Consider the following 18,388-nt stretch of genomic DNA (forward strand, 5'->3'; position numbering starts at 1 on the left):
AAACTATTATGATTAGAAATGTGTTGAAAAAAATCTTCTCTCAGTTAAACAAAAATTGGGAAAAAAATAACCAGGGGGGCTAATAATTCAGGGGGTTAATAATTCAACTTCAACTGTAAATAACAATAAAGCTTAGGTTGACTTGACTTGACAACTGCTCTGATTAATGCCGTTTAGTTCTGCTTATTTTCCAGCAATCACCTTCCACACACATATAAGCAGCACACACACACACACACACACACACTGCTTCATTGCGAAGTCTTGTTTTGCCCCGCAGACATTTCTGAGCGTTTTCTCCTAATCCTGATTGTTTCCTGTTGCCAACCCAGACTGTTTCTCGACTCTGTGCTTATCTCGCCGCCTGCCCTGAACTTGGCCTGCTTTGGATTCCGAATCTCAGCCGCCAGCCCTGATCCCAGCCTGTTATCCGATGCCGATTACTAGCCGCCTGTCTACAAACCAGTATTGCCCTGCTGCACACTTGAGTATATACCTTTTGCTGTTATTCCTCAATTGTATAATAAACGTACTGCACATGGATCCATCTCTGTCTGAGCATTCATTACACTGTTTGACAACCTTTAAAAACAAATCAAGTCCCAAAATGTGTTTACTATGATTATTTGGGCACAGTAATGTCTTACCTGATATACTCCTCTTTATTTTCCTCCGTCACCTGAATGTTTCCTCCATCAGGTTTGAGTTCATGAGTTGTGACCTCTCCCAGAATCTCCTTATCCACAGAGAAAAACATCTCCAAGCCACACTCCTCGATATTATTATCCCTGTAGAAAAATAAGACAGGTACATTATTTCAGTTGGCAGATGATTTGGTAACACATTGTCATAAACAAACCATTAACTAATACTACTAGGTCAACAGACTAATTAATAGTTAGCAAGGTAGAAGTTAGGTTTAGGTTTTGGCTTGGATTAAAGACGCAGAATAAGATCATACTTTATAACTACTAATAAACAGGTAATACCTTAAATAATAGGCAGGTAACAAGCCAGTAGTTAATAGCATGAATTGTGGCCTAGACTAAAGTGCTACCGATGTTTTTATACAAAACATGGCCTTAAAACTAACAACCTTAGCATTGCTGGCACCATGATCCTCTACTGAATTACTAATTGAATAACATTCATCATATAATGTCATTATATACTGTATCTACACAGTTGTACTGGCTTTTACCTTTGAAAAGTGTTACAAAAGTATTCTTTATAATATTTAATATTGATAAATATATGTCATTTTTGTAGTTAGCACTCATGCAGACTCACTTGATCCAGATGAGAGAGTTGTAAAACTCGGGGTCGATGGACTCCAGGTCCTTCAGAGCTAAAGGTTTGTTCAGGATGCGCTTATAAAAGGGCAAAGAGAAGCCGGTGTCGATGAACTTCCCATGAAACAAAGCCTGTATGTGAGGAAAAAAAGCAGAAAATACAATATTAAACTGCATTTCAAAACATGACACTTCAGTAGGGCTGTACTGACTCACTTCTGATTCGATTCATGAATTTGATTCCACAATTCAAGTTTTACAGAATGAGATTGAATATGTTATACAATAAATGAAAAGGTGTCCGTTTACTAGGCTTTTTCTACATGTTTCTTTGCAAATGTGAAATTAAACGAAAATGAAATGTTGAATTAAAAAAAAAAAATCCCAAATGACATTTAACAGAGATTTTCAAGTATTTGAAAACTACATTAATATTATACATCATATCCTACATTATTTTGTCTTCAAAGGAAAGTCTCATTTCATTTAGTTCATTTAGTAGTCCGTTTTTACATTTTTTTAAAACAAATTTTTAAGGACAATATTATTAGGCCTCTTAAATGCACCAATTTAACCTCTTTTACAATATTTAAGATAAGCCTTTGGTGTCTCCAAAATGTGTCTGTAAAGTTTCAGCTCAAAATACCCATCAGATTATTTATTATACAATGCAGAATATGCCCATTTTGGAGTCTGAGTCTGAGGACCGTTTCCAACTGCTTCTCCTGTGTTACGTCAGATAAACAGCAGTCAGTGACAGAGACAAACATGGATAAAGCTGAAATACAGCTCATTAGTAGGCCCACACCAAATCTGCAGATTTTACGCAGCTTTCAGCAGATTTTTAGCCCATCATTAATTCTGTTCATTTACTTGAGTAAATGTGTGTAAGTTTATATTTTTTCAGTTTTTAAATTTATTATAGTGATATTATAGACTTATGTGAAAATGTTCATCTGGTTTATGTGCAATGCAGTTTGTACAGTAATATTTTCTGTCTTTTAGTAGAGATATTATATGAGAGACTTGCTTTGTTTACTAAATAAAGTGAATCTAACTGAATTTGCATTTTAAACATTAAATAAAATTGTTAAAAAGAGGTTATTTTTTATTTCACATATTAAGGTTTTAGTTATGATACTCCCGAAATAATTCCGCAGAAATATGCAGATTTTTACCAAAATTCTCAGAAGAAATAGCAAAAAACGTCCGCAGATTTCGTTTGGCCCTACTCATTAGTGAAAAATACCAAGTAAGTTTATCTGATGAAGTTGTGCTGGAGTTTATTCAAGCCTTTCTGAAATGATGAGTCACACACTAATGCTGTTACTGAGTGTAGTACACACGTGTGTTTACTGACACCAGGTGATTCCAGCGTTTATGAATAAAAGCAATTTTACATTATTTATTTTATTACAAACATGCACCCTTTTAAAAACTTTTAAATTTGCTTAACTATTTCTTGAGCTGCAGCTTCTCACAGAGAGCTGAACAGATCTTTTAATCGCAGTTTCCAAGAGAAAAATCATCACCTTGGAACTATAAGATTCTCTCTGCGTTCTGAATGATTTTGAGATATTGAGCTTTAAAGTTTTTGCATTCCATATAGCAAACAGTATGTATGTAAGAGTTCTCTTTTATACATTAACATGACAGAGACCCCAAAGGTACTCTAAATGTAAACTATCTTTTAGTTCTCCTACATTTGCAAATTGGAGTAAATAAACCAGGGTAAATGCAGATAGAACCTTTTCATTCTGAAAAGTCATTTTCCACTAGGAATTATAAGGTTATATCTGGCAGATCATTAATTGAAGCATTACTTTTCAATAAAAAACAATCAAAAATATATAGTTTGGTGTTGTAACAATATGTTGAGGCGTGAGGAAGAAACATTTGTGCTTTCTATAAAATTTATTTAATGTTGTAGGATGAATATTTTTTACTTGTTTAAATTTAACACAAGGCTGTGCTAAATATTTTATCTAGTGCAGATGTTAATTTTATGTAATTAATATGATCATAATTATAAAACTTTATGCTTTAGATGAATTATTGAATTATATTTATTGAATTATATGCCCCATGAATTAAATAAAGTATTTGCACTTCAAGGCTTAATATCAAATTAAAAGACTGCATAATCAACAGACGATGACCAAATGAGTTTAATAAACACTGAAAAGTGTTTCACTGACTATATATACACAAATTAAAATATTTCACATTTAATATATAATTTTTACAAATATTTTGTTTCTTTTTCAACAATGTAAAATTTAACATTTAATCTAAATGTCAAAAAATGCTTTTAAATCATCACATTTACACACATCTCAATTTTGTGGGGTGCAGCATTATTTAGCCGACTTTGATTATTTGTGATTTTGTCTTTCTGGTGTTTCCTGCTGTCAATGGAGCAGTCCGGCAAATGACAAAGAAAGCTGGTCCTGATTGGTCCTCGTACGTGCATTAAAAATGCTGATTGGCTCACAGAAAGAACCTTATAGAGCCAAGCTAGAGTTCAACTTTCTAGATAAATAGTTTTTGTTTTTTTAAATAAAAAGTCTTGAAATATAAACAACTTATAAAAAAAAAAAATCACAATGTAAATAAGTTGTCATTTAATAAGAATATGTCAATAACTTAATTTTGACAAAAATGTAAGATAGAACCTTATAATTCTAAGGTGACGAAATGTTCTGTGGACATGTTTATACCCGTTACTACGGAGACATGTTAACACATGCCTGTCAATCAAAACCCTACTCCTACGTCACATTGCTGTGGGCCTCAAAATCACTGGGATTTGGATCCTATTTTAACATCAGGAAATGTAAAAAATTTACACATTTGTGTCCAAATATGTCCCAAAAGATCATTTTGTATCATAGGTGCCCTTTAAGAATTTTTTTTGGACTGGCAAAAGAACAAACAAAATGAATAAACAAAAAAAAAAGTGTTGTCCAATGACAATGGCCTAATTATAATGAACTTGGTTAAGCCTTAAAATTGTACTTCAAGCTGAATACTGGTATCTTGCAAAATAACTAGAAACATATTAGAAAAAACATTTAAAAATCAGTTACTAGAAATGAGTTATTACAACAATTTTGTTAAAAATGCGTTGTAAAAATATTATCTCAGTAAAACAGCACTGTGAAAATATTTTTAAAAGAATTAAAGTTTCACAGGAGGGCTATAATTATTTCGACTTCAACTGTACAGTGTGATCTTCAGTATTGCTTTAATGATTCATTCACTCACGATTCGATGAGTTTTAATATTATTATATATTTTAATTTTGTGATGTTGAGTGATGGTTGGTGAAAATCTGCAAAATTGGTGCAAGTGTCAGAGAGGTTAAAGAGTGCGTTTTCTACAGGTGGTCTGTCAAGCCCACTCACCTATGTGAGGCACACTCAGAATTGCATGTTTTTAGGTTGTCATGTTCACAATTAGATTGTCTCAATAATTTTTGGCTCGTCATTACATCCCCACACTTCATCATGATTATCATACCATAGCAATGAAGCGGCCGATGAACTTGAAGTATTTGAGGTGGTCTGGGTTGATGGAGGATGCTGGGTTAATCTGTAGGCAGTAGTTATCTTTGCCGGCGTATTCAAACAGACAGTACATGGGGTTCAGGACCTCATGCGAGAGCAGGAAAAACCATTCCCTGCCACAGAAATACACAGCATTAATGTGCATGTGTGCATATGTCAACTCAGTGCATCCCTTCCCATCAATGATGTTATGTACCTGGCCACGCCTCCATAGTCAAGCCCCTCCTCCCCTGGGAAAATGATCCACAATCTTCGCCTCAGGTCTTGTGGATGGCAACCCATAATCTAAATAAATCAATTTTTAAAAATGTATAATTTATTTCTGCACATCGCATGTAATGAGACCCTTAAACTTTAAATATGTGTAAATAAATCATCATTTACCTGCTGAAATGAGTCCTCAAACAGCGTTTTGCGACTCACATGGATTTTGATGTGTTGAGGCATTGATAATTGCTGTGGTGTTAAAATACATGTTTTAATTAATAAATAAATATTTACATTTGCAAATAATTTTTTTAATTAGTTTTGGAACTATGTCCATAAGCTCTTAAATTAAAAAATGTTTTAATATTTATTTCAGATAAATTAAATGTATATATTTTTTTTTACAAAAAATGGGTTATATCATACATATATTAGTATTATTATTATTATAAAATATGAAGTATATATAATAATATTTTTATATTATTAATATAAAAACAAAAACAATAATATAACATAAAAAATAAATAAATCATAGTAAGCATTTATAGATTTATATCAGTAATTAAATATTCATTATCATTTTTATATGATAAATAACTTTAAAAAAAGCCTAAAAATATATTATTTTATTCTGCCAATTAATAAATTTTTTTTAAAAGAATCACAAAAATGACCTTCTTCAATATATTAAAATAGGTTTTAAACATTGACTTGTGAAATAAAACAAAGGTTTGGACACTTATTATTATATAATAAACTGTATAATTAATAATCATATTTTTGTTAATTACAACAGCATAAAGATAAATAAACAAATAAATAATACTATGCAATAATATACACTACCGGTCAAAGGTTTGAGGTCAGTTTTTATTTTAAAGAACATTATTTTGCTCATCAAGGTGTCCCTTATTAAATGTAAAAAATAATAATTAATTGTTAATTACTTATTTATAAAATATTTATTTATAACTTATTACATGTTGTTTTTAAAGGAAATTATTACTCCAGTCATTATTTTTTATTACTATTACCGATAATAATAATAATAATAATAATATACATTATACATAATAAAATAACAACAATGATAATTAATATTAGAGTGATTTATGAAGGATCGTGTGACTCTGAAGACTGGAGTAATGAAGCTGAAAATTCATCATTAAAATCCCTAGAATAAATTATTAAATGAAATGAAAAACTACTTTTGAAAAGTTATTTTATAGTGCAATAACATTTCACAATTTTACAATTTGTACTGTATTTTTGATTAAATAAATGCAGCTTTGGTGAGCAGGAGAAGCTTATTTTAAAACATTTTAAAACCCTACTGACCCCAACCTTTGACCGGTAGTGTATGTATATTAGTCATTATTAAATGTTAATTATCATTTTTATATGATAAATAACTTGCAAAAACTCACAACTTCTTTTGGAAGCAGACTGCACTGTCCCCCAATAATTTACAATAAAATGACTTAATTCAAGATTTTAAATTAAAGTTTTAAGCATCGACTTCTTAAATGAAACATCAGAGATTTGAAGACATCAGGAGATATTAAAACAGCTTTATAAAAAATCATTTTAAATTAGTATAACTCCTCCATGAGGTCTTACCTGACACCAGAAGCGGAAATAGTGCACTTTGGCTTTAAAATCTCGTACGTATGTGATCTGAGGGCCGTTCTCACTGCAGGTCCACAAAGACACAAACAGACAGATGGTAAAACACCACACACAACCTCACTGCAATGCATCAGCACTGATTAAAAACAAAACAAAACAACATTGAACTTAATTTGTACACTGAAACAGGAGCGTCACTGTGTAAAATCAACATGCTGAAGGTTTTAAAAATAAAAAAGTTTTTCTTATAATAATATAAGAACTCACAGCGAGGATTTTCCTGTACGGGGGTCTATGTATGTTGTAGTTCTTCTGTTGTGATCCACAAAATAGGGAATCCCATCCACTGTAAACCTCATTTCCCAACCTTCCGGCAAAGGCTTCTCATTTAGCAACCTGACAAATTAAAACAATTAATTACAACAAATATAATGCTTATTGCCTGCTTGTAAAAAAATATAAAATAAATAACAAATAAATAACAATAATAATAATATACAGAAAGGAGGAAATTTGGTTAATAATAATAATAATAATAATAATAATAATAATAATAATAATAATTATAAAACAGAAATTAGGTAATTTAGTTGCAAAAAATGTATAATAAAAAATAATAATAATAAAAATTATGATAATAATAATAATAATAATAATAAAAATGATATTAATAATAATAATAATAATAATAATACTAATAATATAAAAAGATAAGGAATAAAAAATATTTTAAAAAACTTGATTAATTCAATATAAAACTTACAAATGCTGCCATGGCAACTAAATGAAATTTAAACATAAAAAATAAAATAATTTAAATTGCAATAAAACATAATACATTGTCTGTATTAAATATAATTAATATCTAAAAAAATGCAGCAAAAATACTAAATATCTCACAATTTCAATCAATTAAATACTGAAAATATAAAAAAAGCTTAATATAATATTAATATGAATGAAAATTAAAATAATAGTACATTGAAATGAACATAAGCTTACAAATTTATAAGCAAGCACAGAATATTAATAAAAAACTTTAATAGCAATAAAACAATAAAAAAACAATACTATTTCAACTATTAACAAAAAAAATGACAAAAGCATGCAACAAAACGGCTAAAAATTGAACTAAAAATAAAAAAACATTGTAAATATTTATAGAATTGCAACAGTATATAAATATTAAATAGTACTGTATAAATATATTGCGTGCAGCTCATAATGATCCCACCCTTGTGTGCGAGGGTCTTCCCATTGTGTGGATCTTGTAGGATGGTGAACAAAATACATCCTCCTATTACTGTCGGTACGTTTCTCTGTGAGCGAAACAAACAAACACACACACACACACACACACACACACACACACACACACACACACACACACACACACACACACACACACACACACACACACACACACACACACACACACACACACACACACACACACACTTAATTGTTTTTGAGTGACTAATCCTGATTAAAATAACACGGCATCCAAATAATCACAAATGATTGAATCACACATTATGTTTCAGTGTATAAAGAATGTGCAAATAGATAACGTCCCAAAATAAACACACACAGAGAAAAAAAAAGCCAGTATGAGCTGCTCTATTTTAAGGTTGAAATGAAATTTCCTCTTTCTGCAGCACAAAACAGACTCACCCCATCCTGACGGCAGCGGTCCCAGAGGGTCAAACTCTTTATTAGCTGTCGGCGCGAGCTGTTCCTGCAGCTGAAGACATGAGCAGAAGGAAAGAACAAGAGCAGATGAAATACCCTCAGCTAAGGTCACAGAGGTGATTCTTTTTATTAAAAATCATCTAAGGAAAAAACTCAACATCTGACTGCATGTCCTGTTACAACTGTGTCAAAAATATTTCAGAAATTCATTCAGAGATTTAAAAAAATTTACTGCTATTCTCTCTCGAATCAAGTTTAGCTTAGTGGTTAACAGCAGATGGCGCTCTAGGCTAGCTTTTAACAGCAGTTGGCGCTCTAGACTATATTTTAACAGCAGATGGTGCTCTAGGCTGGTTTTTAACAGCAGATGGTGCTCTAGGCTGGTTTTTAACAGCAGATGGTGCTCTAGGCTGGTTTTTGACAGCCGATGACGCTTTTGGCTAGTTTTTAACAGCTGTTGGCGCTCTAGGCTAGTATTTAACAGCAGATGGTGCTCTAGGCTGGTGTTTGACAGCCGATGACGCTCTTGGCTAGTTTTTAACAGCAGATGGCACTCTAGGCTTAGTTTTTGACAGCTGATGATGCTCTAGGCTAGTTTTTAACAGCCGATCCCTGCAGAAAAATCCAGCTTAAACCAGCCTAGGCTGGTTGGCTGGTTTTAGCTTGTCGACCAGGCTGGTTTTAGAGGGGTTTTGGCCACTTCCAGGCAGGTTTCCAGCCATTTCCAGCCTGGTCTTAGCTGGTCGGGCTGGAAAATGACCAGCTAAGTTCAGTTAAAACCAGCTTGACCAGCCTGGTTTAAGCTGGACATAGCTGGTTTTGGCTGGTCATCTCCCAGCCCGACCAGCTAAGACCAGGCTGGAAATGGCTGGAAACCAGGCTGGAAATGGCCAAAACCCCTCTAAAACCAGCCTGGTCGACCAGCTAAAACCAGCCAACCAGCCTATTCTGGTTTAAGCTGTTTTTTTCAGTAGGGATGGTGCTCTAGGCTATTCTTAAACAGCAGATGGCGCTCTAGGCTAGTTTTAAACAGCAAACGGTGCTTTAGGCTAGTTTTAAACAGCAATCTAGGCTACTCTTTAACAGCAGACAGTGCTTTAGGATGGTTTTTAACAGCAGATAGTGCTCAAGGCTGGTTTCTTTACAGCAGATGGTGCTCTATGCTAGTTTTTTTAACAGCAGATGGCGCTCTAAGCTAGTTTTAAACAGCAAACTGTGCTCTAGGCTAGTTTTAAACAGCAAATGGCGCTCTAGGCTACTCTTTAACAGCAGACAGTGCTTTAGGATGGTTTTTAACAGTAGATGGTGCTCTATGCCAGTTTTTAATAGCAGATGGCGCTCTAGGCTAGTTTTAAACAGCAAACAGGCTCTAGGCTAGTCTTTAGCAGCAGATGGTGTTCTAGGCTGGTCTTTAGCAGCAGATGGCGCTCTAGGCTGGTCTTTAGCAGCAGATGGTGTTCTAGGCTGGTCTTTAGCAGCAGATGGTGCTCTAGGCTGGTCTTTAACAGCAGATGGTGCTCTAGGCTAGTCTTTAACAGCAGATAGTGCTCTAGGCTAGTCTTTAACAGCAGATGGTGCTCTAGGCTGGTCTTTAACAGCAGATGGTGCTCTAGGCTAGTCTTTAACAGCAGATGGTGCTCTAGGCTAGTCTTTAGCAGCAGATGGTGCTCTAGGCTGGTCTTTAGCAGCAGATGGTGCTCTAGGCTGGTCTTTAACAGCAGATGGTGTTCTAGGCTAGTCTTTAACAGCAGATGGTGCTCTAGGCTGGTCTTTAGCAGCAGATGGCGCTCTAGGCTACTTTTTAACAGCAGGCAGTGCTCTAGGCTAGTTTTAAACAGCAATTGGCGCTCTAGGCTAGTTTTAAACTACAAACAGAGCTCTAGGCTAGTTTTTTAACAGCAGACGGCGCTTAAGACAGTTATTTAACAGCAGATGACACTCTAGGCTAGTTTTAAACCGCAAACAGAGCTCTAGACTTGTTCTTTAACAGCAGACGATACTCTATGCTAGTTTTTAATAGCAGATGCCACTCTAGGCTAATTTTAAATAGCAGATAAAGCTCTATGCTGGTCTTTAACCATGAACTCAATTGCTCACAATGAAAAGTGCTTGTACTTTGCCTGAGTAATGAAAATTGGCTTCTGTGCCATGTGATTAATATAAAAACAACTCACTATGAACACTCTTGTAATTTGCTTAAACGTTTCCTAACTTTATTAATAATTGTTTTAGTTTCAAGTGGTATTTGTAAGCAATTGGATGCAAGCAGAGTTTGGCTGTTTGTAAAGCATACAGCGCCATTTGTTGGTAAAAACTAAGTTCAGAATTAATTCAAGAGAGAACAGCAATGCATTTTGAAAACCTCAGCACTGATTTCTTGAACAGTTTTTTTTTCTCGCCACAGCTGTAATGTCTACTCCACATGAACTCACGCCATAGATGAACCTCTGGTTGAAGCGCTGCATGGCTCCCTGAAGTTGACTGCGCTGGTTCTGCCATTCCTCATAGTTGCGCACCGACTCTAGCGTGGGTCTCTGCCATGTGGTGGTTCTGTTTATATGATCCACATAATACACACGGCCCATTGGGTCTAAACGTCGCTCCCAACTACAGCATAAACACACAGCATTCTCTAAATAACATTGTGATGATGAATGTCTACAAAATACATGAAAATCAATAAAAGTAACAAAATAAAGACTTAAAGTAAGCTTAAATGCTGTTTTAGGAGTGTGTGATATTTACCGCCTGCTAAATGAATATGGTAATTGTTGCTTTAACAATGTGTGAATTTTTAAACGACATTTATACAAGCAGCGTTGCCCAACTTTCTGTCTAAATAAATAAATACATAATTACACACTAAGTACAATTACAAATTAAACACCAAATACTTACTTTACTTACAATATTTACAATATACTTACCACTTTAAGTATACTTACTTTACTTACTTTATTTACAATATTTGCAAGATATGCAGATCAATAATTCGACAAGCAAGAGTGCAGTTTTCCAGAATATCAGCGCAAATACAATGTCGCTTTTAAGTTTCATTACCAAAAATAGCTCTGCACAAAGGCTTTTGTTTGTCTTAATCAACACTCTACTGTTTAGTTCCTAAATAAATCGGTTTTAGAACAAATAATTTAATCTGAGAAATATTGCTAAATTACGAAGTATGCTATCCATCTCAGATGCAGAAAAGCTATTCCATGCCTTTATGACTTCTAGGCTGGATTACTGTAATGCTCTGTTTGCTGGCTGTCCAGCATCATCTATTACCAAACTTCAATTAGTACAAAATGCAGCTGCCAGAGTTCTTACCAGGTCTAGAAAATATGATCATATCACCCCAATGTTATCCTCCTTACACTGGCTGCCTGTTCAGTTTTGTATTGATTTTAAAATATTCGTTCTTACCTATAAAGCTTGAAATAATCGAGCTTCTGTTTATCTAACCAACCTTCTGTCTCGCTACAATCCAACCCGCTCTTTAAGATCTCAAAACTCAGGGCTTCTGGTAGTACCTAGAATAGCAAAGTCGAGTAAAGAAGGTCGAGCCTTCTCCTTTATGGCTCCTACACTCCGAGGCTAAGAGACACTCTCCCAGTCCAAAACTAGATTAAAGACCTATCTGTTTAGTAAAGCATACACTCAATACATCACTTAGCGGGTTTCCACACAAGTTTCTGCATCTTGTTCATGTACACTATGAACAGCAGCTATGCTAATTATTCTCTTTATTCTCCATTTCCACCTGGGGATACTCATCCCGAGGTCCTCAGATTATGTGGAGTCACTGATTGGATCCAAGACCAGCGATGAGATGATCCCAAGGTTTCCATATCCGGGACCAGGCCGTGTCCTGAGCAGCTGCTGCGCTGGTCATGGAGGAGTGGAGAACATGAAACTGATTCCAGTGATGCTCCAGGGACAGACGAGTCTTCGCTGAGGCCAGCATCCAGCCTCCACCGCTGAGACTGCAGCTCTGCACAAGACTTTTGGCCAGCGGAGAAATCAAAATGGTGGTGCCAATGGAGGCTGGTTTCTCTCAAGTTTTTTTTTTTCTTCACTCGCCAATCGGTCAAGTTTTTTTCCCTCTCCGCTGTCGCCTCTAGCTAGCATGGTTTGGGATCGGTAGAGCTACCCATCGATGAATTTGCTCTTCAGTGTTTGGACTCTCAGTAATGATATTAAACTACACTGAACTGAGCTAAACTGAACTGAACTTAAACACTAAAAACTGAACTACACTGTTCCAATTACTATGACCATTTATGTGAAGCTGCTTTGACACAATCTACATTGTAAAGCGCTATACAAATAAAGCTAAAAGCTAAATAAATTTTTAACAATCATATTAAACATATTAAATGATTATATGATCAGAAATATCCAGCAAATAATAGCAAGATTTCATTATTTGTTATTATCGCACATCCTTTTGCTGTCTTTATTTACTCATTGCTCAGATGCTCTTTAAAACGTAATTATTTGAGAGCTTGGACCTGGCTTAAAAGCAACTCTTCAGTATGTATATTAGTGTCTTAATATGCACATAATATGTAATGTTTAGTATGCAAAATACAACTCTGATGAATCTGTTAAACTGAAAAGCAACCTCTGAGGATCACTGGTTACCCTGGTGGCAGAGGTTCAGGTCTTTCCCATGTGGTTCTTTTCTCGATGTGATCAACATAGTAAACGCGTCCGTTCTGATCCGCTCTCTGCTCCCAGCTATGAGAAAACACAAAGAAGAAAATACAATACAGCCAACATATGTGATGGATTCTTCAATTCAATTACTTTTCAACTTAAAAATGATATAAGCAGTTATATTGTTAATGTTACTTATAATTTACTTGTTTTAAATACTGTCAATAAATTAAACAGTTCTGTATAAATAAATTCAGAGGGGTAGGCCTGTCATGGCATCTATTTTTTGTTGTTCAATATATTGCGATAAACAATATTATTGTCATTTAAAGCAGCGGTTTTCAACTGGTTTGGCCATGGGACCCACATTTTCACATGGTCATCAAGCCGCGACCCAAATTTTTATATATATGTAAATCCCCACTTTACATATTCGGGGTCCGACTTGCACTGGAATTTCACATGTCAAATGGGACGGTTGTCGCACGTGCATTTCAAAATAAAAGTCTGATATAAGCAAAATAAGTTAAATTTTAAACTTTTGTTGTTTTTTTTTATCACACACTCACACCCACTGAAAATGTTTCCGAGACCCACCAGTTAAGAAACACTGATTTAAAGGCCATTTTATGCCACTTATTATATAATGCCAGAATGACAATATATGTACGCTATATATTTTGCATAATACAAGTACACTGTTCCAAAGAACACGATATTTCATTCTTAATAATATATTATATTTAATTATAGTCATTTTAACAACATAATAAAGAGGCAGTGGAGTCAGAATATGAAAATGCATATCCTAAATAAATAATAATAAATGTTAACAAAAAGTGTGAGGTAAAAAGTAACTGAGGCTGCGATATCTGCGACCAGATAAATTTTTTTAGCTGTCAGACACCCACCTGAAAATATACTATAGTAATTTACAGTAAATACTATAGTGTTTTTAACCCTACTGAAACCTCTAATAGAGACAGAGGGCCCTGTCATACAATCGTTGCAGGGCGCGAGACAATTGTTATTTGCTAGTTTCAGCTCGGAGCAAGAGTCAATTTGATGTTTTGCAGTCAATTTCGCTGTTTAAATAGCAAATGTATTTCCACCCATAGGTGTTCTGGTCTAAAAAAGGAGGTGTGTTAAAGGGCACCTACGGTTAAAAAAATCTACTTTTCAAGCTGTTTGGACAGACATGTGTTTATATATAATGTATAGACCGTCATATTGGGCTGATATAAACATACCCAGTGCTTTTTTTTTCAATTTACCAACATAAAAACGGTGGACCAATTGGAGCGGTTTTCAGAGCGACCGCAACTTGACGTAGGAGTGCGGTCCCCCCGCCCACCAATATTGATTGATAGGCACGCGCCCCTTAATCCTCAGTTTGTCGTTTTACGTCCGCCATTTTCAGCGTGAGTCAAAGCGACGTCACTAAAGGAACACCCTTGCTCTATTTTTAGATGTAAGGCTCATTGGGCTCAACACAAGACCAACATTCACCACTTGATCGCTCTAATCGGAATTATTGGTTGTAACTTTAGGTAGGTTTGCAAACGTGTACTTTTCATTGAGTCTACCTTAAACTTCAGCTGTTCGCATTTCTCACAATCACAGAAGCTCCCTGTGATCTTAGGTGCAGCTGGAAAAGTGCAAGCGCGTTGCCTCATGTGCGCATCTCTCCATTGGAAATAAAACAACAAACTTGCCTGCAGGTCGCACACCAGAAGCTCCGCTCTGCATGTTGCAACGCTGACGCAACGCCGTGCATTTTGGAATTCTGGGGGTGAGTTTCTGTTGGGGTGCACGCAGACAGCCGCCAACTTGGAGCACCGTTGTGTGTGCACCCTGATGAAAACCTGTGTTTAGAGTTCTAAAATGTGTGGCGCGACGATTCGGGACACTTCATGTTTCTGCCGTGCCACAGAGAGTGTCTGTTGTGCCGTGTCACGGCTTTGAGCGGCTCATCCGGTGTCTCAGTCAAAGTTTATTGAGTGTGCGTGGTTATTAGTCTAGGTGTAAAAGCTTTGCACTTGAAACTAGAACACAGTTGGCTGTAAAACTTGGCTGTATAGAGTTTAGTTCAGTACACAAATGATTTTGTACTGATGATTTTGGTCTGTATCCGAGTCGTACATGTACGGCCGAATGCTGATCCTCTCACTCCTGCTCCTTCTCAGTCTGCCTGTCTATTGAGCGGGTGAGCTCTCGACTCCGCCCCCTTGTTACGGTAAGCGGGAAGTCGAAACTAATTTTCATGTGAAGCAACACACCCCTAAAACAGCGTGCTGTGTACACGCCCACAACATGACACTTTTGAACACATTATAATAAACAAATCTGAATTGTGTTTTAAACTGAATCTAAAGTGGCACACTCAGAACCATAATACTAATATTAAATCATAAAAAAGGGGTAAACTATGTGCCCTTTAAGGCGCATTGCTGGCTGATTAGAAATTTGCGTTAACGAACAGTTAGACAGGTGTACCTAATAAAGTGGCCGGTGAGTGTATATTAATATATTGCTTAGAATGTAAGTGCCATTACATTAACAAATTAAACTTAACATTACAAATCAAATACAGTTTGACTGAAGTTAAAAGAATTTAGAGTTTAATTTCTATGTGTTAAGATTTATGTGGATTTATAGTATTTAGTCAACTAATAAAGTTACTTTTAAGTACTTATTAAATTAAAGTTACTTTTCAGAGAGTCATTATAAAAGCAAGTGAAATACAATTTTATTGATGCAATTACTATTTTAAAGTAACCTAATACTAAATCTATCAGCTAATAGCTAAATCCCTGCTTACACAGTAAATTTTTTATTCTCGTTCTGACATGCAACAGGAGATCTGTCAACTAAATATAACAATTAAATTAGAAAGCAACTCATCCAAACTGATGAAGAAGTAAACACACTGAATTTAATAAGCGCTTGTATTAGACTGTATTTGTCTGATGTACCCTGGAGGAAGAGGGCCGTTGGTGATGGCTGGAGCTCTGGGTGGTGTTGGACTGGCTCTGGGTGCCTGATTTGAGCCTGAGCCCGAGCTTGACCCTTGACTCTCGGTTTCTCCATTCACACACACTCGTGGAGACATCTCTGGACTGGGAGCGCTGCTGCCGTGAGTGGGAGTCGAGCCAGTAGAGGATGCTATAAATACGACAATAAAGTAATCAGACAACTCAGCCTGGACTAAACTCATTTTGCCAAACGATGACAATATATAACGTAGGGTTAGGAGATAAATTTGGTATCAGTATTTACTGACTGAACACTATTGTCAATATCGATTAAAAAAAAGTTTGGTATGAAGCGCTATAATTTTATTAATATATGGCTGCTGAGCAACCGCCTTGGAAGGTATGTCTATAAGCTTAGGGTATACACGTGACGCAGGTAACCCTAGTTGAAAACATCTACATTTTTCTGATCCTATTTAAACTGCTAAGAAAACATCCTCTACCTGTGGAGGAAGTATGTTTATGTGGTGAAGCAGGCGGTGGTCTCTGGGGTCGAAGGGGACGCGGTGCTCTCAAAGCCCCAGTGGATGGAGATGCAGAGGCGGAGCTTCCCACTGCATGGCCATTGGGCAAAGGCGCATCGTCAGTGATGTCACTAGATGGAGAAGAGTCTCGACTGCAACAACAACACAACAAACAAAATTCAGCTGCCGCAAACAATATAAACAATGAGGTCTTATTAATTACCACTGATATTTAAGCATTTAATAATTTATGTAAATATTAGTCAAATAGAATTTTATGTTTGTTCACAGTTCATTATCAGTGTGTAATTATCATGTAACGGTGTGTAAAGTGTTGATTTTAAAAGTAATTACAGTAGTAGATTTTTGCACAAGAGCTACTTAACATCAATAGATGTCAAGCATAATATAAAAGAAATAAATACATCTAAAAATACATATTTTGCGTAACGATCTATAAAATGTACACAGAGTGAATCGGTCTGAAAAACTCATTTCACCAAGAAACTCAATAGGAGAAAGATTCACGCTCTTATTGCAAATAATATGATGGTATTTCTTCAAAATAGGCAAAACAGAGTGGAAAAATCTTTATTTTACCTTCTTATGGCATCCCCGTTCAGTCTGGATTCTCCATTAACAACAGCATCTGTGATGAAAAAAAAAAAAACAGATCAAATTGATGTAGAGTAAATCTATATTTCAGTGTAATAATGTAAATCTGTAAACTGTTGTTAAAACATGCTAAACGAGTTAGGATGAGATAAATCTTACGGTACCTTTTAATGCGGGTTTCTACAGGTTTCATCAAGTCACATTTAAGACTTTTTAAAGGGTACATATGGTGAAAAATCTACTTTTCAAGCTGTTTGGCCAGACATGTGTGTATATATAGTCAGGGCTTTACATTAACACCCGCCAACCCGCCAAATGCGGGTAGATTTCAGCTTTGGAGGGTTAGACAGTCACTCCCACTAGCCACTTAGGCTGGTTGAAAATAATATTTAAATTGTGGTTTTCTAAAAAAGCAGACTTCAACTATGAGGATGACCCAATATGCGTGCAAATGTGATCTTAGAATGGAATAACAGCACGACTAACAAAAAAAATTGCATTCGTGCGAGCAGAAGAAAGCAGATGAATACGGAATGAGAGGATGATCACTCGCGCTAACAGCTGATGTGATGCGCATGACTGTTTAAAGCACGTGCACGCTTCTTTTTCCTTCCTTGAAGCAACCGTGCCTGGAATGCAACTGTAATTGGATCTCTTTCAAATAGTCAGGCAAAAAAGTAATGCTATGCACACACAGTGTTGCTGCTTTTAAGAGCTCCAAATATGTGTTTTTGTAAGCAGCACCGGTTGCTTTCGCTTTGAACAGATTATTAATTGGCCTTAACCGTGTGATCATGCTTTCATTATTACACAGTATGTTTTTCACCTGCTTTCTTTTGCTTACGTTTATTTTTGCTTATATGGTTTAATTATCATTTTTTTACAACAATATTGCTTTGATATGAGATTACCTCTCCATTTATGTGTAGTTAACTGGTGATCTGAGAGATCTTTAGCGAGGACAAATTACTGGGCGTATTTGTGATACATGACAATAATTATTTTTAAAAGTCGATTGCTTTTCTTTGGCTTTTTAAAAGAAATGTTTTGTTAAATAAAAATTATAGTATACAGCTATATTTAGCTTGTTTGACACATTTAAAATTTGTGCCAAAGAAATAATTATTGTTTGGAGTGGTAAGAGATTAGGTAAATCCTTAATTTTGTGAAATATGTGAAATAAAAACTAATTGCAGTATAACACTATGAAACCATGACTCATT

The 18,388-nt window shown here is 35.3% G+C and overlaps 2 protein-coding genes across 3 annotated transcripts in view; one reads left to right on the forward strand and one right to left on the reverse strand.

The window, feature by feature from the left end:
* LOC141386375 (uncharacterized) overlaps positions 1 to 18,388 on the forward strand; it is a 506,139-nt gene that overhangs the window by 479,324 nt on the left and 8,427 nt on the right. The window lies entirely within an intron of this gene.
* Positions 1 to 18,388, reverse strand: part of itcha (itchy E3 ubiquitin protein ligase a) — a 48,371-nt gene that overhangs the window by 12,252 nt on the left and 17,731 nt on the right. Inside the window, exons 6-19 of one of the 2 annotated variants that reach the window (XM_009302759.5) lie at positions 17,151 to 17,199; positions 16,530 to 16,702; positions 16,027 to 16,216; positions 13,037 to 13,132; positions 10,825 to 10,942; positions 8,375 to 8,444; positions 7,935 to 8,019; positions 6,968 to 7,096; positions 6,692 to 6,764; positions 5,246 to 5,317; positions 5,058 to 5,146; positions 4,815 to 4,974; positions 1,291 to 1,424; positions 648 to 788 (exon numbers count right to left, since the gene is read on the reverse strand). In XM_009302759.5, the coding sequence (XP_009301034.1) occupies positions 648 to 788; positions 1,291 to 1,424; positions 4,815 to 4,974; positions 5,058 to 5,146; positions 5,246 to 5,317; positions 6,692 to 6,764; positions 6,968 to 7,096; positions 7,935 to 8,019; positions 8,375 to 8,444; positions 10,825 to 10,942; positions 13,037 to 13,132; positions 16,027 to 16,216; positions 16,530 to 16,702; positions 17,151 to 17,199 (1,579 nt within the window). Of the gene's footprint in view, positions 1 to 647; positions 789 to 1,290; positions 1,425 to 4,814; positions 4,975 to 5,057; positions 5,147 to 5,245; positions 5,318 to 6,691; positions 6,765 to 6,967; positions 7,097 to 7,934; positions 8,020 to 8,374; positions 8,445 to 10,824; positions 11,000 to 13,036; positions 13,133 to 16,026; positions 16,217 to 16,529; positions 16,703 to 17,150; positions 17,200 to 18,388 lie in introns of both variants that reach the window. The other variant, NM_001287095.1, reaches the window with a different exon arrangement.

The sequence above is a fragment of the Danio rerio genome, chromosome 6, assembly GCF_049306965.1.
Source record: "Danio rerio strain Tuebingen ecotype United States chromosome 6, GRCz12tu, whole genome shotgun sequence".
Classification (NCBI taxonomy): domain Eukaryota; kingdom Metazoa; phylum Chordata; class Actinopteri; order Cypriniformes; family Danionidae; genus Danio; species Danio rerio.